This window comes from Bactrocera dorsalis, chromosome 2 (assembly GCF_023373825.1).
Source record: "Bactrocera dorsalis isolate Fly_Bdor chromosome 2, ASM2337382v1, whole genome shotgun sequence".
NCBI lineage: Eukaryota > Metazoa > Arthropoda > Insecta > Diptera > Tephritidae > Bactrocera > Bactrocera dorsalis.
Window position 1 is genome coordinate 55,303,826 of NC_064304.1, and position 21,784 is coordinate 55,325,609.

General features: G+C 37.0%; 2 protein-coding genes across 6 annotated transcripts in view; both read left to right on the forward strand.

The window, feature by feature from the left end:
* Positions 1 to 21,784, forward strand: part of LOC109579552 (cyclic nucleotide-binding domain-containing protein 2) — a 239,837-nt gene that overhangs the window by 99,416 nt on the left and 118,637 nt on the right. The window lies entirely within an intron of this gene.
* Positions 15,319 to 16,934, forward strand: LOC125776377 (uncharacterized). The gene is made up of 2 exons (XM_049448136.1): positions 15,319 to 15,746; positions 16,431 to 16,934. Exons 1-2 carry the CDS (start codon positions 15,344 to 15,346, stop codon positions 16,472 to 16,474), a joined length of 447 nt encoding a protein of 148 aa, XP_049304093.1. The 5' UTR covers positions 15,319 to 15,343; the 3' UTR covers positions 16,475 to 16,934.

Here is a 21,784-nt window from a genome sequence, read left to right on the forward strand (position 1 = left end):
CGTTGTAAAAATCTAAAGTATTTGTTCTAAAGGTCACGCTTCGTAATTCGTCAAAGAGTTCTTCGCAAGAACGTCTATCCCCAAAATTATTTTGTAGTATGTTTTTAATCTCTGCCCATGAGGTCGCGTGGCAGTTTATTTCTATTGCCTGTCTTGCTCTTCCCTTTAGGTTTGATTTTATTATGTCCGAAAAAACTAGTTGGGCCAGTTCATCATATGTTTGTAGGTGTGGGTGTATTCGGTTAATAAGTGTGGTGAATGTCTGTAGGTCTCTTGAGTCGCCACAGAATTCAGGTAAGTTATTAAGATATTTTAAAGGGTTTATAGTAAGATAGTTTTGAACTGGTACTGCCATTTTATTTCCCTTTTTTTCTCTTGTTTTCCAGACGTATATAGTAATTTTTTTTCAATTTCTTACTCTATGCTAATTTTTTCAGTTACATACATTTAATAATAATAATAATTATAAATAATATAGTTAATCGGATTCTCACTTTCTGATGTTGTTGTTGAATATTATATTGCTGTATGTCTGGCTCTGTGTTGGGTTTGAAGTTGATCTGGATGTGTTTCCAAGGATGGAAAAAAAATTTGGCACTATGTTGAGTTTAAAGTTGATTAGGATGTGCAGTTGGTTTCTGGTGTTGTTGTTGAATATTATATTGCTGTTTGTCTGGCTCTGTGTTGGGTTTGAAGTTGATCTGGATGTGTTTCCAAGGATGGAAAAAATTTGTCACTATGTTGATTATAAAGTTGATTAGGATGTGCAGTTGGCTGATGAGTTGTTAATATGGGTATATCTTCATATTTCGGTTGTTGTCTGAAATTATCATCGATAAGAGTAAATCTTTTTTACCCTTTTCTTCACCCCCTTTTTTGTATTATTTTCGAAAAATTTGTACGTTTTAAAGGATTCTTTCTTCAATCTTATGAAGTTCAAATGTCACTCTCACTAAACTTTCTGGCAAAAATTATTTTGTATGCTTAGAAGATTCGTTCTTCAATCTTATGAAGTTCAAATGTCACTTTCACTAAACGTTTTCGCAGAAATATTTTGCATGTTTTAAAGGATTCGTTCTTCAATCTTATGAAGTTCAAATGTCACTTTTACTAAACGTTTTCGCAAAAATATTTTGTATGTTTTAAAGGATTCGTTGTACTTATTTTTTTTTCTACCCGTTACGAATATAGAAATATTCAATATCCTTTCTTATGTAGCTTGATTTTAAATTTTACACACAAGGATACACGGGAATCCTACCGACTGCCCCACTTTTTTCACCGAAGTGATGAACAACGAAAAATTAAACAACTGGGTTGAAGGTTTAATCGATAATCAGCGTTCCGTTTTATGGTGCTTTCTTAAATACTAATATTTTGCTTTCTTGCAATAACTTAAAAATAAATGCTTGCGTAAAAATTCTTAGGAAATGTGTCTTGTGCATTTTGCAAAGTGGTACAATTAATAATAATAAAGTTATTATACATTTTGTTAACTGTTGCATTTTCGTTAGCGGAAATGCACTTGAATGAACAATAAATACAAATTATTAAAATTCTTCAGAATTAATTGTTGTGGAGGCGAAGTAGTTCGTAGTAAATAGTATTAAATGAATATGTACTTTAAATTACAACCATGTACCTCTTGCAACTCTGTATTACTTTTCTATATTCTCTTTTGTTATATCCTTTCATAAACTGTAAAGACATGTTTATCCATATTGAATAAATTCAGTCGTTATTTAACCTTAAACGTTCTCGGACCATTAGGTTATGGGCCCAGAATTCCATGTGACCGCGAACGACTGGACGATTATAATAAAAGTGCAAGTGCAATTGAAAAAAATATAATAAAAATATAATTTGAGACTTCAGCATAATGGCTGGTATAGTAAGAATCGAGCCGCTAAACGCGGAAAATTATGATTCTTGGAAGCTGCAAATGCGGGCAATTTTAATAAAAAATGATTTGTGGGAATATGCTGATGGCACCAAATTGTGTCCCACAGACGAGACAAAACTCTCCGAGTGGAAAAATGCTGACCAGAAGGCATCAGCGGACATTACGTTGGCGATAGCGCCATCAGAGCTAGGGCTGATTTCGGAGTGCAGAAGTGCACGTGATATTTGGGTAAGGTTGGAATCGACATTCCAATCAAAGGGGCCAGCCAGGAAAGCAACGTTACTTAAACGTGTAGCGTTGTCGCGTATGTCAGAAGACGAGAAAGTTCGAGAACACCTTAACGGGTTCTTCGATGCAGTAGCGAAGCTTAAAGAAATAGGCGTCGAAATTGGCGACGAGCTACTGGCAATTTTGTTATTGTACAGTTTGCCGGCGTCATACGAGACATTTAGATGTGCAGTTGAAACGCGAGATGAACTACCGAAGCCGGACATTCTTCGTGTTAAAATTCTCGAAGAACACGAGTCGCGAAAGTCAAAAGAAGACAAAGTGGAAGACAATAACGTGCTGTACATAAAGAAAAAACAAAGCCAATCGTATGTTGATCGTAATTCGTCAAATTCAAAGGAAACAAAAAAGTGCTATCGGTGCGGTAAACCGGGACATTTCGCGAGAAATTGTAATGACAAACAACAAGAACAAAATACGTGTGTGAGTGAAGAAACAAACGAAAAGGCAAAAGTGGCTTTATGTTCAGTAGAAAAAGCATTTGCCGTCCCTTTAGGAAATATGAGGTGGTGTTTGGACAGTGGGTGCACATCTCATATGAGTGCGAATAAAAACATTTTTGAAAGTGTTAAAATAGTAAATGACGAATTAAGTTTGGCAAATAATTGCTCAACGAAGATAAGTGGTATTGGTAAAGTGTGCACCACAGCAAACGTTCGCGGAAAACAAATTGACTTAGACTTAGAAAACGTTTTACATGTGGCTGATTTGCGTACGAATTTGTTGTCCGTTGCTAAAATTACCGACAGGGGTTACGCAGTTAAATTCAAAAAGAATGAAGCCGTGATTATGAACAGAGATAATGAAGTGGTATTGGAAGCCGAACGAATTGGCAATTTGTATTATTTAAAAACTTCGAAAGATTTCGCAAATTTAGCAAATTACAAAAACAATATTGATTTGTGGCATTACAGAATGGGACACGTTAACGAACGCGATTTGAAATCGATGGCAAACGGTTCGGTATATGGTTTAAAATTTAAACAAACAGAAAAACTCTCTGATTGTGAAATTTGTGCAAGTGAAAAGCAAGTGCGTGCAACTTTTCCTAGATCAGAAGGAAACAGAGTTGGCGATCTGCTAGAGATTGTGCACAGTGACGTGTGTGGACCAATGAGGCGCGAGTCCCACGGCGGGGCGAAGTATTTTGTGACATTTATTGACGAAAAGTCAAGATGGTGTGAAATATTTTTTATAAAACAAAAATCACAAGTACTGGATGTTTTTAAAGAATATAAAGCTAAAGTTGAGACATTTACGGGAAAGAAAATAAAAGCGTTGCAATCGGATAACGGGCGTGAATATTGTAATAATGAATTTAATACATTTCTAAAAGAGTGCGGAATCAAACGTCGACTTACGGCACCGTATACTCCGCAGCAAAACGGTATGGCTGAACGTAAAAACAGAACTCTCGTTGATATGGCTAGGTGCATGATGAAACATGCGGGTGCACCACCATCATTTTGGGCTGAAGCGGTGAATACGGCGTGTTATATTCGAAATCGTTGTGTAACAAGAACAACGGGTGAAGTTCCATACCGGGTATGGACCAAGAAAAATCCGACAGTGGCGTATATGAAAATATTCGGTACAATAGCATACGTTCTAAACAAAAATCCTTCAAAAGGAAAATTCGATTCGCGCGCTGAGCCATGTATATTTGTTGGCTACTCATGCGAATCAAAAGCGTACCGTTTGTATTCAAAGACTAAAAAGTGCGTTATAATAAGTCGTGATGTAAAGTTCATCGATAAATCTGCTTTTGATGGAACTTTTGAAGAATTTGAGCACGAAAATGAAAAAGACGTTGAATATGAAAACAAAATGGACGTTATATTCAAAAATAGCAATACAGATAGCGAGGTTGAATGTGGGTATGAGGAATCGGTAGACGCGTCTAATTGTGAGGTAGGTGTAGGTAATAAACTACGGGGCAGAGGCCGACCATCGTATGTACGTACGGGGCAAAGGGGGCGACCACGAAAAGTGTATCGCCAGTTAACCGCTAATAATGATTCAGAGGAGGATGTACTGATCCAGATGATTTTTACAAGTGCAACGAAGCACGTTTTATAACTCATGATCCGCAAACTTTGGCGGAGGCATTGAAGTGCGAGGACGCGTCTTTATGGGTAAAGGCGCTTGAAGACGAATTTTTGGCACATATGAGAAACAAAACTTGGCAAATAGTCGAAAAGCCTTTGAATCGTAAAGTAATTGGTAACAAGTTTGTGTTTCGTACCAAAGATGAACATTTAAAGAAAGTTCGACTAGTTGCAGAGGGTTATGCTCAACGACCGGGGGAAGATTTTCATGAAGTTTCCTCTCCGGTTGCACGGTCAACTTCAGTACGGCTCTTTACAGCACTGAGTACAGAGCTGGATCTCCAAATACATCAGATGGATGTGGTCACCGCATATTTGAATGGAGATCTAGACGAAAACATCTACATGGATGTTCCAGATTTACTCATGAGTGTGTTGAAGAAAATCCAACGAGGTCAACCTGTGGGCTTAAAAGGTTTGACAAAGTATAGTAGCGAAATAAAACAAACAGCAAGAGAGTGGCAAGCAGCTCTACAACGAGAAAACCCCGTATGCTTAGTAAAGAAAGCATTGTATGGTTTGCGACAGTCAGGGTTAATGTGGTATCACAAATTATCAGCAACTCTAAACAAGATTGGATTAAAATCAACGAAATTTGATCCATGTTTCTACGCACGTCGAGAAGGTGGTAACATAATGTTGGCCATTATATACGTAGATGATTTGTTGTTAGCATCAAATAACGAAATTTGGTTAAAAACAACGAAGACAACGCTTTCGCAACATTTCGATATGAAGGATATCGGTCACGTCAATCGTTGTTTGGGTATAGATTTTCATCAGAATCTAGAGAAAGGCGAAATATTTCTATCGCAGAAGACATACGCAGAATCAATAGTGAAGCAATTCGGAATGTTAGAGTGCAATCCTTCGAAAACGCCAATAGAAGTGAACTGCAAACTTACCATTCCTACAACAAAAAAAGAGGCGATTATGGCAAAATATCCATACCAAAGCTTAATCGGCGCTTTGATGTATTTAGCGGTATCTACAAGACCAGATATAGCGTATGCCGTAAATTTTATGAGTCAATTTAACAGCAACTACACTGAAGAGCATTGGAAATCAGCAAAAAGAATTTTACGTTACGTCAAGGGCACAGTGCAACAGGGTTTACTGTATAAGAAGACAGGTGCAGATTTGTATGGTGTAGTCGATGCTGATTGGGGAGCAAATTCAACAGACAGACGATCGTATTCAGGTTTTGCATTTATATATGCTGGGTCGTCTATAAGTTGGGAAGCACGGAAGCAACGTACTGTTTCACTTTCCAGTACTGAGTCAGAGTACATCGCCATAACTGAGGCGGCTAAGGAAGCCCTTTATTTAAAAGGCGCTTTGAAAGAGGTGGGAATTGAGTGTACCAGCGTAAAGTTATTTAACGATAACCAGAGTGCACAAAAGTTAGCAGTATCTTCGAATTTCCACCCTCGGACGAAGCATATTGATGTATGGCATCATTTTATCCGAGACTGCGTACGAGATAAGGCAATTACACTAGAGTATATGTCAACACAGAAAATGCCAGCGGACATATTAACCAAGGGTCTTACGGAACTGAAGCATAGTAATTGTTCATCAAGTTTGGGCCTTACCGAATGCAATCAAGAAGAAGAATAAGCTCTCTACTTCGAGAGGAGGTGTTGTGGAGGCGAAGTAGTTCGTAGTAAATAGTATTAAATGAATATGTACTTTAAATTACAACCATGTACCTCTTGCAACTCTGTATTACTTTTCTATATTCTCTTTTGTTATATCCTTTCATAAACTGTAAAGACATGTTTATCCATATTGAATAAATTCAGTCGTTATTTAACCTTAAACGTTCTCGGACCATTATTAATGATACATTTTGTTGACTGTTGCATTTTCGTTAGTGGAATTAATGGTACATTTTGTTAACTGTTGCATTTTCGTTAGCGAAGTTGCAGTTGTTTTGTTAACTGCACTTGGACAAACAATTCTTTGGAAAACTCAATTAATAAATATTCGTATTAAATAAATATATATAAATAAAATATTCTTTATAACAGTGCACCTGAGCACCGCTTACATTTCACACGTTTCTCTTGTTTGCGGGTGTCAACAGAAGGAAATTCTTTTGTTTGCGTTGAAAACAATAAGTTCCGTAATGTTGTTTACCGAGATGTGCTGTAGTAAAAAAATTTGTAGCTCTTTACGACTCAAGCTAAAAACAATAGAGGTATTCAGACCAGCCTTGTGAATTCGTTAGGCATTATTCTGTAGTTTTTTACATGTATTTTGTTTTTATAAAATTATCAGACCAAGTTCTACCGAGTAACGAACTATTCATCTGGCAAGCTTGATAATTGTTTCGTTGCTCAGTAATATCACATCAGCTGTTCTCCTGTTCCTCTGTACATCAATTTAAAGTAGTTACCAGTAATAAATTTGATCCGCTAAAAAAACTAACTATCCTTTTCTGTCAGTAAATACATTTTGTAAATTGATCTTTTTCCGATGCTCAAATTTAAATTTTGCTTCTGAGCTGTGAATCGTTATTATTTTTACTAAAATACAATTTATTTTTCCTATTAAACGGCGGATTACACCTCGAGTCAAGGATAATAACTAGTATATGGGAGTTGGGTGCAGTATTGACTCGATTTTATATGTTTCTGCCAATTATCATGTCTTCTTTACTGGCGTGGACACCGCTTACGTGATTATAGCCGAGTTAACAGCGCGCCGGTCGTTTCTTCTTTTCACAACGTGGCGCCAATTGCAAACTCCAAGGGAAGCCAGGTCCTTCTCCACCTGGTCTTTACAACGGAGCTGGAAAGTTTTCATCCGTACGTACGACATGACTTAACCAGCGCAACCGCTGTCTTTGTTGAGCTATGTCAATGTCGTCGTATATCTCATACAGCTTATCGTTCTATCGAATGTGATATTCGCCGTGGCCAAAGCGCAAAGGACCCTAAATCTTCCGCAGAACCTTCCTCTCGAAAACTAGTAACGTCGACTCATCAGATGTTGTCATCGTTCATCCATGCATCATATAGAAATAGAGAGGCCTTAACTTCTCAATTACTGCCTACTCAGTCCGAAGTAGCACCTGTTAAAATATCTCACATCCTATCACTAATCATTAAGGGTAATGAATATTTGAAAATCCTGTTATCAGTTATAGGGGGGTTGGACCAAATTTTCACCCAATTTTATCCATTTTGGATATCTAAAAGTGGGCACAAAAAAAAACCATCTGTTAAGACGTAAACGTAAACAAGAAAGGTACTCCAATCAAATAAGCGGCAATATCAAAAATTTCAACCAGGCACGCCAAATGGTAAAAATCTAGAAATTTTAAATGGCAACAGATTGGCCTTACCGAGAAGAGAGTGGCGGCGCCACGCCTATCGCCCAACTTAACACCACCTTCTATATGTCTGACGTATTTTGTCATTAATTTATCTTTTAGTAGTTTTTAACAGTACCCGTTATATGGGGAGTGACCGGGGTTATCCTCCGATTTCATCCATTTTCAGACTGTCAGTAGAAGTTCATATAAGATTCGTACTCAGCAAAATTTGGTTTTTGTAGCTTAAGAAGTTTAGTTTAAATTAAACTTGTTAGAGGGCGGGACCACGCCCACTTTTTCAAATATGTTTGCCCCCAGGTGTCCCTTGCTACTGCGATTTTCCGCACCAAATTACAGCTATATGTCTTAATTTATTTCGATTAGGCGCATCTACGAACACTTAATTTTTTTTGTACTTAAAAATCCACATACCAAGTTTCAACGAGATATATCATTTTTTACTTAAGCTACAGCTTGCACGGACGGATGGACAGACAGACAGTCAGCCAGATTTCAACTTTTCTCGTCATCCTGATCATTTGTATTTATATACAGTTAGTCACATAAGTAAGTATACACCAGCTCTGTCTTTACAAATTGTTGGAATTACCGCATTTCTCCAATATAAGTATATTTAAAAAAAAAATATTCCAGGAATTTGCGTATTGGTATGCGCTTTTATAAGCACACAAATTTAACTGTTAATTTTAAAACCCGATAGGCGCGCATGGCTTTGTTGGTGATGAGAATGAAATTGACATCACAAAAGTTAGTATACAGAGTGACTTGCTCGGTGAATATATGTATCTTATTTCTGGTTTTGATTTACAAAAGTTTAAGCAATTTAAATAAACAATAGAACGTGAGTTTAAACAATTGAAGAAATATATATTTTTGAATTTATGACATAATTTTCAGCAATGGCACCGAAAGGAAAGGAGATTTCTGACGATTTGAAAACTTTGATAATAAAACATAACAAAGAAAATAAATCTTTACGTGAAATCGGTCGTTTAGTAGATAAAAGTTTTGCTACAATACAAAATATCGTTACTAAGTATAAAACTGTGGGGAACATAGCAAATAAGTCGCGCTCCGGTCGCCCTCGGGTCTTCAGTCATAGGGAAAATAGCTTAATTGTACGCAAAGTAAGAACAAATCCCAAAATTAGTGCCCCTAAATTGAAATCTGAAATAGAAAATGAGATTGGAAAACAATGTAGTACCCAAACCATTCGACGTATATTATATAATGCTGGCTATCATGGACGTAGTATTAGGAAAAAGCCTTTCGTGAGTACCGTCAACCGACATAAACGGATCGCATTTGCAAAAGATTACGTAAAGCATGACCAAACATTCTGGAACCAAGTCATATTTTCAGATGAATGTAAATTTAGTATAAGTGGATCCGATGGTCGTGAAAAGGTGTGGAGAAAAGTTAACGCAGAGTTAGATCCTATGAATATGACTGGCACTGTTAAGCATGGTGGGGGTTCGGTCATGGTTTGGGGGTGCATGGCGTCATTTAAAAAATAATTTAAAACAAAGTGCTATTAAACTGAACATGGAGGGGTCATTCATCTTCCAGCAAGACAATGACCCCAAACACACATCGAATATTGTGCGAGAATGGCTTTTATACAACGTACCAAAACAATTGAAAACACCGCCACAATCACCGGATACAAACCCTATCGAGCATCTATGGGAACATTTAAAGCGTCAAGTACGTAAACATTCGATAAAAAACAAGGAACAACTAAAAAGTATCCTTGACGAGGAGTGGAATAAGATACCAGCAGCAGTAACACACAACTTGGTGAAATCAATGTCATCACGACTTAAAGCTATTATTAAGTCTAAAGGTTATCCAACTAAATATTAGAATATAAATTTAATATTGCCTTTTACTTACTTTTTCTAGCACCTAATCTATCGTATACTTACTTTTGTGACATATTTTTATATCAGATTTTGTATAAAATTCAAAAAAAATCTTATTTTAGTCATTCTGTAAATATTTCTGTACTGAAGATGATCCCTACGTTTCTCTCAAATAAATGAAGCATTATTTTATTTTATTTTGTGTTATTTAACAAAACTGTGAGGTGAATAATCCCGTCATACCTAGTGTATACTTATTTATGTGATTAACTGTATATCTGAGAACTGCAAGGAGTAATAAAATTTTGTTCATAATGCTTCAATGAATGAAATGATCGACAGCATTCGGTTTGTAAACAATGATTAATATCGGTATTCTGCTTGAGACGATTGTCTCATGTCTCTAATTGTCACAATCTTCATTTAGTGACTCTGTCGGTCAGGAGTCTTATTTTGGTATTCTGGCAGATACAGTATATTACTATACAGTATACTACTTTACTGTGTCTGCCAGAATACCAAAATGAGACTCCTGACTTACAGGGTCACTAAATTACTATTGTGACAATTAGAGACATGAGACAATCGTCTCACGCAGAATACCGATATTAGTCGTGCACTTCTGTTTTATTTTAAATACATATGATTGCATATATATACATATGTACATATGTTATATGTATAATGGAAATTCCATCGAGTGCATACATACAACAAATGTAAGTATGTACGTACTCGATGGAATTTCCATTGTTTACACATCGAAAATTTGTAATGTGCGCAGATGTTCAAAGCTGATACATTTTTTGCAACACATGATTCAAATCAATCCAGCAGATAATTGCTGTTGTTTGTTGTACTCGTAGTTTACCCGCAGTTTCACATCGAACCAAACAATCGTCGGAACGATATGAACTGACATGATACGATTGGAACCGAAGCCAGCCGTACCGTTTACTCGATCGTGATTGGCGAAGAACTCGTGTTGCATCAAATCAGTTGACGCTTACGAGTACTCGAAATGATCAAAAATGTTGTTTATGATGAACTGAATTGATTTAATTGTGTTTTTGGCACGAGTGTTTGTTCTGATTTAATCGTACTCGTTGCAGCTCTCTGATATACATATACTCTGTGCCCAAAAAATAAGGTGACATTGTATTTATTTTTAAAATTCTTTATTTATTTTTCCAAATCAATTTCATCCCCTTTAAAGTAATCCCCTCCCGATGCAATGCACTTATGTCAACGGATTTTCCAATCTTCGAAACACTGGTTGTAGTCACTTTCCGGGATGGCCTTCAGTTCCGTCTTCGCCGCGGCTTGAATCTCCTCTATCGTATAAAAACGGTGTCCTCGGAGCGGTCTTTTGAACTTGGTGAACAGCGAGAAGTCGCACGGCGCCAGATCAGGTGGTTGCGGAACGATATGGGTTGAGCTTTTGGCGAAATTATCACGAATTTTTTCCAAAAAATTCAATGTTTTCGGTACCAGTCGAGATTTGACACGCTTGAGGCCTAAAACATCCTTCAAAATGGTATTGGCTGAGCCTTTCTATATGCCAACTTCATCAGCAAGGTCTCTAATTGTTAATCGATCTTCCGATCAAATCTTTGATTTGTTGAACATGAGCTTCGTCGGTTGAGGTTGATGGTCGCCCTGGACGCTCTTCGTCTTCGACACGTTCACGGCCGGCTTGGAACTCACTATACCTCTTGTAAATATTTTTTTTAGACATAGCTTCATCACCAAAGGCTTTCTGCACCATCCTCAACGTATCCGCAGCAGAAAATTGATTTCGTAAACAAAATTTAATGCGAATTCGTTGCTCAACAAATTTCGACATCGCAAAAAACGAAAAACTCACTTTTAGCAGCTCACAAAACGACACGTATCTAAAACACTAATGAATATTTTGACATGAAATTTGTCATAAATGTGACTGAGAGTACTACCAACCTAAAAAAAAATAATTCTCCAAATCCTCCGACGCGCGCAGTTTAAATTCAAATATCACCTTATTTTTTGGGCACATCTTATATCTATCTTGCTTAGTTTTAGGTGATAGGTACAACCGTTGGGAAAAAAAACCAGTAAATCTTAAAGACAATACTATACAAGGGAGCTATACAAAGGTACAAATACAATTGCCCCAAAAAAATGAAAACGTTGAAACTACGATTTTCAACCTTACCCAATTTATGTCTACAACGCAAAATACGATTCAAGAGATAATCAAACCACAAAACCAAATGTTGCAATCTTTTTCAAGTAAAAGGATGTAGGATATGTATATGGAATTCTAATGATGTTAACCAACATAAATTGGAACTTATTCAATTTCGGGATGAAAGTTATAAAGATGTAAATATTGTCAGAAACTTATCTTATTTTTACTTTCGCGCATAACAGTTGATACATGTACTAACCTATCTTCTGATCATTCTCCTGTACTAATGAAGCTATGTAAATAACCCATATTCGTTGATTCAAAGGTGGGTCTAACATCTTATAAAGCAAATTGCTTAAAAATAAAATACGTAAGTAGTCACGAAAGAATAAGAGAACTGTTTGATATAATAACTAACGCAGCTGTCTTAACAACACCAAACAATAGCTATAAGCCGCTGAGTTTCAGAAAAATCTCTAATAGAGAAATATAAAAGCTTCTTCTTCTTCTTCTTAATTGGCGTAGACACCGCTTATGCGATAGCCGAGTCACTTAGAAAAGCTTGTAAACGAAAAAAGACGTGCAAGACGAGTATGTCAGATAAATCGCTCCTCTTCCAATCAGCTTCAATTAAAATTTGCTGTACGCAAATTTAAAAAAGCCCTTAAACGCGAGGAAGCATTCGACGCAGAAATGTATAAGTAAATAAAACACAAGGTTTGGATTACTATGTAGGGCAGCCGTTCGCGGCGATCGAGTTATTACAACTAACTTTTCGGTGCTGCACCTAAATACCTAACACCTATCAAATCTACTTGCCATCACCTCACGTGGACAGCCGCATGATTCCATAATGCTGATTCGGCAATTCTCACGGTTTGGGACTGTTGGTCTCGTTTGCTACTGGCAAGGGTTTCCGTTGTTATGTCTGCAACATGAGCTTCGCACCTTTGATGTTTTTGCTTGCGTTGCAATCACAGGCATACTGCACCTGTTGTTGTGGGCTACTGTGATATGTTAACTTATATAAAGAAGCTGTGTCTAAATTCAAGCAAGTTAAAATCCCTTTGGAAACCCCAGTAGTCCATGAAGCCAACATGCCTATACGAGACTTGGGGGGAAATTGGGCTCGAAGTGACGAAGAGAAGGCTACTTGTTTCGCAAATCACCTAGAAAAGGTATTCCATCCTAATTGCCCAAAGAACAACTTTAAGCTGTCTACTCACTTCTGAAATTATTAGTCATAAAAGAACTTAGCCCTAAAAATTCGCCAGGGCATGATAGTATTACCCAGAAAATGCTAATTAAGTTACCAAATATTACTGTAGAAGTGTTCTCTTTGCTCTTCAATGTAATTCTTAATCTCGGATACTATCCTACATAATTCATGAAAAAAGTCACAGATTATATTGATAGATACACCTGGGAAAGACTTAACACAGCCGTCTTCATACAAACCAATCTTTCGAAAAATTGATACTATCAAAGATGACTTTTCTCCACGAAAATAATAATTTGTATAAGATTAAAAACATTATGTCAATAGAATTGTATAAAAAATTGGATTCTTATTTAAACAATAGACAATTTATGATGAAAGTAGGAGATTTCATATCGGATGAAAGACAGATAAGGGCTGGTGTACCACAGAGCAGCGTTTTAGGCCCAACTCTACACATCATATATACAGCAGATCTTCCAACAATGTATTAACTTCAACTTTTGCGGATGACACAGCTATAGTGAGCCGTAACAAATGTCTGTCGAAGAATGGCTAGCGAATTGGCGAATAAATGTGAATGAACAGAAATGTAAGCATGTTACATTTTCGCTTAGACCAAAAATGTGCCCGGCAGTAAAAATAAACAATATTTTAGTACCCCAAGTGATAACAAACATATCTTGGTATTCACTTAGAGAGAAGGCTTACGCGGAGAAAACACATCTCTAGTAAAATAACACGTATGAAGATTAGAGCTGCAAATTTAAATTAGCTTTTAAAAAAAACTCTAAACTTAGCCTAGACAATAAAGTGCTTTTATATAATGCGGTCAAAAAGCCGATTTGGATGTATGGCATTCAACTGTGGGGGTACGACCGTGCAACTAATATTGATATATTACAAATCAATCGAAATGCTTAGAACAATCACTTTATCGCCATGGTACATGCGTAATAGGCCGGGTCGATTTGTGGGGAGGCTAAAAAAACGCCCATTGCTCTATGAAAATCATATTCTAGGGATCAAAATAAGAAACTTTCCCGAAGGAACCATACCTCTGAAACGAATTCTGATGTCCCCCAATTTGGGTCGAACTTTTGGGTAGGGGCAAATTTTGAAATAGAATTGAAATTACCATTTCATTCTTATTACCTCTGAAAGTGAGGAGAACTAAAGCAATAACCACTATGGTATTTCAAAGCAAATAATAAGTGAAGTGACCATTCCAAATCAAAAAGTTTACAATGAATCCACCATCTTCTACACCGCAAGATGAAACAACTACATCAACAACTATCGAAAACCCAATGAGTCATATACTCAAGCATGATGTTACTGTTTTTGGTGTGTCTACTGATTTGACTGATCTTAATTTACCAACCCATCTGGATATCTTGAGATATTATTTTTACATAAGCGAACGTGCTAAAACAGAACAAAAAAAGTTTTCCCATAAATCATTCACTATTCAAGTACAAGATAAGTTGATTGGATTTTGGGAAAAACTTGGTATGGAAATCAGAGTTCGTAAAACCAGAGTTCGTAAAACCATCAAAATACGCTCTTGCTCTGATGAGTAATATTCCGCAAGAGGACATCATTTCAAATACTCAGGAGCGCAAGCTTAACTAACATTCTCATCACAAAAAAACTCCTCACGTATTTGGCTCACTCATATATTAGCATGAGCGAGCATTTTTAAAAGATAACTCTTTGCCTAACGCATTCTCTTTACTTTTATCGCTCTGAGTGTTCAAGTGATGCGAAAAATAAAACTCATCTTTTAAATTATTTACATAGACACAATACAACTTAAATTAACGGTTAATCATGCATGTACCCAACACTGTTAATATTTACACCAACAACAATTAAACTTTAACATAAATTTATAAATATACATACTCTAAGAGAATAAGAAATTGCTCAAGAGCACTCTCTGCTGCATCACTGAGTTTATCAGCGATACAAAATACTGAGTTCTGAAACCTGAGATGAGAAAAAGAAACTTAGCGCTCTTGTGAGGAGTATTATTTTGAGGAGCACGTACGTTTGCGGTAAATATTAGAGCGAAAAGATAAGATAAGTATTAAAGAGAAATATTCTAGAAGAGCACTCTTTCCTTTGAACTCACAATTGAGGAAATCAAAATTTATTGCTCCTCAATTGTGTTGTACTGAGGAGGAAGATAGAAATTTTACTTCTCAGTGATGAGTATTTGCGAACTCTGATGGAAATGATGCTGAAAAAAAGTGTATGTAATAAATTGAATAAATTCCTTGACAAGTATCAAGAGCAAATCAAGAGAAGAAATAACACCCAACAATTTAGAGAGTATGTAAAATCTCTGGAAACAATTTTTTACATTGGAACATGTACATAAATGCGATTTGAAGGCAGCTCCATGGGCATGCGTCTGGGTTCCCGAACGCCTCAAAGAGTTCATGCACGATCAACATAATCAGAGAAGACTAACAATGAATGCATTTATGATGGAAACTGAAGAGCAAGGAGCAACGTCTATGTCATCAATGCCAACATACCAAGATCCCGATGATTCAACAAACCCACCGCCACCGGTTCAAGAAGATATGGATAGAAGCACAAGTTCACAATACACAGAGAGATACGATTGTTTTAACTTTGCCTTGGTATGTGACAGATTTGGTGTGCCTGACAGATTAGCATCAGCATTGGGAACCGCTCTTTTGCAAGATTTTAAAATTAAAGATAAGCATGGGAAACCTCTCATCATGGATAAATCGAAAGTTCGCAGAGAAAAAGAGAAATGCAGACAAGAAGTGCTTCGTAAACGGTTAGATGATACCAATTTGTTAGCGTTTTCATTCGATGGCAGAAAAGATGATACTTTAAAGATAGATAAAATTGATGAGAAGTATCATACTAGGATGGTAAAAGAACCTCATCTTGTTATTTTGAGAGAACCCAATTCTGAATTGATTGGTTACGTAAGACTGGAACATGAAACCGCTGAATACAAAACAACCAAATGAAATGGTTTTTTCAACGATAAAAATATATCACTGGATACATTAATTGGAATATGCACTGACGGTAAGCCAACAAACACTGGCCCACACGGTGGAATTATACGACGATTCGAATTGCTGTTAAAAAGATCATTGGATTGGTTTGTTTGCCTTCTACACTTCAACGAACTTCCGTTTCGGCATTTGTTTGAAGCTTTGGATAAATCAACCAGCACTGGACCAAGATCGGCAACCGGAAAACTGAGCCGTCAAATCGAAACCGAACACCGAAACTCTTCCGGTAAGTTATTGGTATCACTCATTTATTATAATTGTCAACCATTTTTAATTATTTTATTATTATATATTTTTAGGTGGTGGACGGCTTTCAGAAAATTGAGTTGCAAAATATGCCCCCTGCTCCAGAAAAAAAAGAATTTTCCACCGATTCGATGTACTTATACGACATGGCCCATGCAATTTCTAGCGGCGTGGTTCCGGTGGATCTGGCTAACATCAAACCAGGGAAAATTGTACATTCTCGGTGGCTCACCAAGGCCGCTAGATTATTGCGATTATATGTGACAACGGAAAATCCAGATGCAAATTTAAGAATTATGGTTGAATTTATAATTAAATGTTATGTGCCAATGTACTTCAATATCAAGTATTACAGCTCTGTCGTGTACGGCTGTGCATTATTTTCAAGTTCATTGGTTGGTCACGATTTCTAGAACCTCGTTTACGCAAAATTGTCAATCAATTAATTAAAGATAATTCATATTATGCGCATTCGGAAAATATCTTGTTATCAATGTTGTTTGATGCTAGGAAAGAAAAGCGCGACTGTGGCATCAAGAAAATTCTACGCTATCGAACCGATGTTGACGAGCCAATGGAACTTAGAATTTATAAAAAACCAGATATAAACTTTAATTGCACAAGTTATACGGAAATGATCAATTTGAATGATATAAATATCGTATTTGAACCACCATTCACGCGAAGCATTCCGTAGGATACATTGAACGAATATTTAAATCAAGATGATCCACCGTTTAATGATCCAAAAATTCCATCACACATACAAGGAACGGAACGACATGTCCAATTGCTAGCAAGCGTTTCCAAACGGGTTATACCGGAAAATGTAGAGGCTGTTATAGCGACGACATTAGAGAGCCGTGCGAAATTGCCCAGACTTGAAAGTAAAAAAGACTTCAAACAATAATTTTTTTTAGTTTCTTTTCTATAACTCACCTAAATTAATTTTTTCATTTACATATATTCCGACTAAATAAATTTCTTAAGAGAAAAAATAGATATTATTATAAATAAATAAATAAAAATAAAGAAAAAACATAGCCATTTAGCTGATTTTTTCATGTAAAGGCCAAAAATGGTGATTTTTTCAAATGATTGTATGGGGAACCCCCCAGGGGAGTTCCAGGGGGTGTGCCACTGGCATTGGTGGATCGGCCGTCCAAAGTTAGTGGGGGTCGGTCATACATTTGGACTCGATTGGAGCACTCTAAATGCGTCAAAGTGGGATTTTTCAAAATTTGCCCCTACCCAAAAGTTCGACCCGAATTGGGGGACATCAAAATTCGTTTTAGAGGTATGGCTCCTTCGGCAAAGTTTCTTATTTTGATCTCTAGAATACGATTTTCACAGAGCAATGAGCGATTTTTAAATCGACCCGCCCTAATGCGTAATGAAAATATTCATAAAGATCTTGATATTCCTATAGTAAAGAAAGAAGTAGAAAAAGGAGCCTGCGTACTAAAGAGCAACATATGTGTGTATCATCAAAACAGCTCAATCACCTGATTGCTTTTTGATATATGTATGTATGTATAAAAAACGGTTACCATTGTTAGAAAAGACTATCGCTGATTTTCAATTTTACATCTCATACCAATATTTTCGATCAAAAGTCATCAAAGTATAGGTACTAAGGTCTAAATATTGGGTATCTAGAGGCTTCCAAATGGTTGGATTTGAACAATTTTAGGTTAGAAGATATCAATATAAGTGGGGTCTCGAGATATCGCCCAATTTGTTACATCGGATCCCATAAAGCCGACTTGTACCAACTCGTTAGATTGAGCGGGGGAGTGAGCGTGGTCATTTTCCGTTTTCATCCTTTTGCACACTGTTGGTAGGAGTTCTTGTAATATTTCCGTTTAGCAAATTTGCTTATTGTAGCTTTAGTAGTTTAGGAGCTATGTACATTAAACTTATTAGAGGAGAGGATGAGGCCACGCCCACCTTTTAAACATTTTATTGCCCACAGGTGCCCCTTGCTATTGCGATCCCTTTCGCGAAGTTATAGTTCTACTATATATCTTAATTTAGTGCTTAATAATGGCACTTTAAAGTTTTTCGGTTTACGGCGTTTTATGGGCGTAGTGGTCCGATTACGTACATCTTTCTTTGTACTAAGGAACCTGTATACCGAGTTTCATGAAGTAATCTCAATTTTCACTCAAGTTATAGCTTGCATGGATGGACGGACGAACAGAATCCAATGTGTTTTAACGGGAATACCTGTCCACGAAGACTCAAATCCACGGTGCTTTCTATTGCTAGAAGCACATAGATCAAAACAATGCGTTGATCAGCGCCCCAAAGCATAAGTCACGCACAACACCATACTCTGGAAGAACCAAAGCATGAGTGCTCTACATACACTTATACTTTGGTTTCAATTGGTTCGGGTGTAAACCAAAAGAAAACACCCTAGCCACCTTGGTCGGGTTCGAGGCCCATCTAAACCTCTGCCGTACTCCCGGCCGCAGTGCGACTCCACAATGGACAAATGCCCTTCCTGCATTTAGGTTTAAACCACAGCCATCACGAATCTTCACAAAGGGCCAAAAACCCAATGAGCAGATTGGAGTTACCTCCAAGGGCAAACTGCTCCCCGTGGTACCACGTTTTAGTCTTTGGTGTGACTTGTAGCTTGCGCTACTGCCAGTCGAGCCCTTAAGAACTCCTAGGAATTCTTTAAAACCCGGCTGTATGATGACATGTGTCTCGTAAAACCCTTCGTAAACGAAATCGTAAACGAAAACACATTCGGAATACCAGGAATTAAAATGTACAGTGTATAATAACCATGTTTTACGATGAATACTATAGCACTATATCTGACATGGACTATGCTGACATTTCAAGGCAAGCCCAGATTGACAGACACAGTGCATGCGGGATTTTAGTCGCCTCTTATGACAGGCATAACTTACCACGGGTAAATTCGGTTCCCCCCTGAACCATGCGGTGGTACCCCCTACCCGCAGGGGAGGGCGGACGAACAGACAGATATTTCGAACTTTTTCGTCATTCTGAACATTTATATACAAGATTTGTTCTGAAAGAAATAAGACTGATTTTCTTCCGCCGCGATTGTACTTTGGAGTGTGCGCGCATGGTAGAGGGCGTTCCTAGCTAACGAACGAGCGGCTGGTCAGTTGCCTTCGAGCACCTGGAGAGCCAGGACAAATATTTTCGCGCGACGTGTAGCGTACGTTAGAACAGAGGTGCGCGATTAAATTTTGTGTGAAACTCGGTAAATCTGCGACAGAGACGGTTGATATGATCAAACAGGCTTACCCAGATGTTGCTTTAGCAAGAAGGGGTGTGTTTTGGTGGCACCAGGCCTTTTTGGAGGGCCGGGAAGAGGTCGCTGATGAAGACCGTGCTGGGAGACCTGCGACTTCGACAAACTCCGACAATGTAACTTGTGTACTCAAATTTTTGAACTCAGACCGTCAGTTTTACGTAGAAGTCCTCCAGAAACTCAAACGAAGGGCCAATCCCATCTAACAAGACATCGCCGGCAATTGGAAGTTGCACCACGGCAACGCCCCGACTGACACCGCCTAACCTACACCAGCATCCCAACGTTTCCTTGACTGAAAAGGCCGATGAAAGAGGATCCAAGCAGCATGCATCTCGGCTCTCAGGGGTATTCCGAAGAATGCCTTCCGTAACGCCTTCAATGCTTAGAAATCGCGCTGCATCAACGCAGAAGGAGCCTATATTGAAAGTTTTGAAAGAAATGTAAAGATTGGTTCTATGTTTTTTTTAAATCGACTCTTTCCGGACAATGTTTGTATATATAGCTCTATATCTACCTCTAGTAGTTTTAGGAAAGTTATTGCAAGATTAAAAACATTTCTAAAACATTTCTAAACATTTCTAACAAAAAGGAGTTCTACGAGAAAAATTTGATACACCCCGGTGTTGGACCCGGTGTTGGACCGACCAGGGTTATTGTTTTTGAAGCGCGACCGAAGGCCGCCCACGCAAAAAGGAGTTTAACGCGAAAAAAATTTGATACACCCCGGTGTTAGGCCGACCAGGGTTATTTTTTTATAGGTTGTTGATTCTCGTATTTGGGGTATAATCTGTTCACTTTATTTCATTTAGTTATTTTACAAGTGATGTGGATAAGGTAACATAGATAATGTGACAGTTTGTAATTTATTTGTTATTCTTAAATAATCATAATTCAAAAATACTTAAATGTATATTTAAAACTATTTTTGCACTATATGCGTACAAATGAATTAGTGTAGTGCTAGTGGATATAAAAGTGAAAAATATAAGTGCAAAATTAATTTTATGTATCGAAAATATGTAATTAAAATATTGCAAATTTTCAACTTTAAACGCGAATTACTCGAAAGCTATAAGCTTCCTGCGGCTTTATATCCTTGATCAGGATGATCTCCTCTATCCGACCATATTATTTTTGTCCTTGAAATCCTGGGACGGTATACTAAATTCTTCCCTTTTATTCATCCCAATTCTTTAGATAGAAAAGTTATATTTAAAATTATTAAAATTTTATAATAAAAACAAGTAAGTAAGGACATCGTGTGCAATCAAACATTATATACTCCTTCAACTAGCACGAATCAAAACCAGGGATATACCTTAAGGGGTTGCATAGGTTTCCTCGGTTAAAAAATAGCTTCTTTCTAATATTTCACATATAAACAATGAAATATTTTATTAGATGTTTTTATTTTTTTACAAAGATACACTATTAACAAAAAAATTCTGAAATTAAAAAAAAAAAAATTTTATACTCGGCTATTGTGACGCCATTTCCGGTGCCTCTCAGGAAAAAAGATGGCCCGCATTAACTTTGTACTAGGACGTAGAAAAAAAATTAAAATTAAAATTTCGCGATATTTTTTTTCAAATAATTGTAATCGAAAAAGAATCCTTCGTCCAAGTCTTTACGATCTGTGCAAAATTTCATGAAGATCAGTTGAGTAGTTCTCAAGAAATCTTCCCTACCGACTTCAAAAACACAAGTTCGAGAAAAACGCTTTTAAAAATATGAGTGACAATAAAGCTAGCCTTGAGCGCATAAGTTTTCATGGCTGTATCTCCGAAACTATTAGTCGGCCCAACTTGAAAGATTAGGACAATATTCCAGAGGGGCTGAAGAATTTAAAAAGACAATTAAAATAATTCTACTTGGGGTAGTATCGACCCGAATTTATCTATGTATTAACTATTAGCATGTCACATACTAAATAATATTCCCTGGGTTTCATAAAGTACCTCACATACAATCGCCAATCATAAGAACCTAAGTCAGTGGGATGATCGAAAATTATTAAAAAAATTAAAAAAAATTACCTTTTAATTTTTTATATTGGAAAGTGAAAGAATCAAATGGAATTTAAAATTGTGTTATGGGAAGTGGGTGTGGTTTTAGTCCGATTTCGCCCATATTGGTATTGTGATATAGGAATATAAGAAGAATAATACGTATTAAATTTTGTCGCGGCCCGGCAGACAGTGACAGCCGGATCTCATCTCGTCTCGTCATCCTGATTATGTTTATATATAACCCTTTATCTATCTTCATTG

Coding starts and splice junctions, on each gene's coding strand:
- LOC125776377 (XM_049448136.1), top strand. CDS start 15,344: ATGCACGATCAACATAATCAGAGAAGACTAACAATGAATGCATTTATG. Junction 15,747..16,430: donor CAATTTGTTAGCGTTTTCAT/TCGATGGCAGAA, acceptor AATTGTACATTC/TCGGTGGCTCACCAAGGCCG.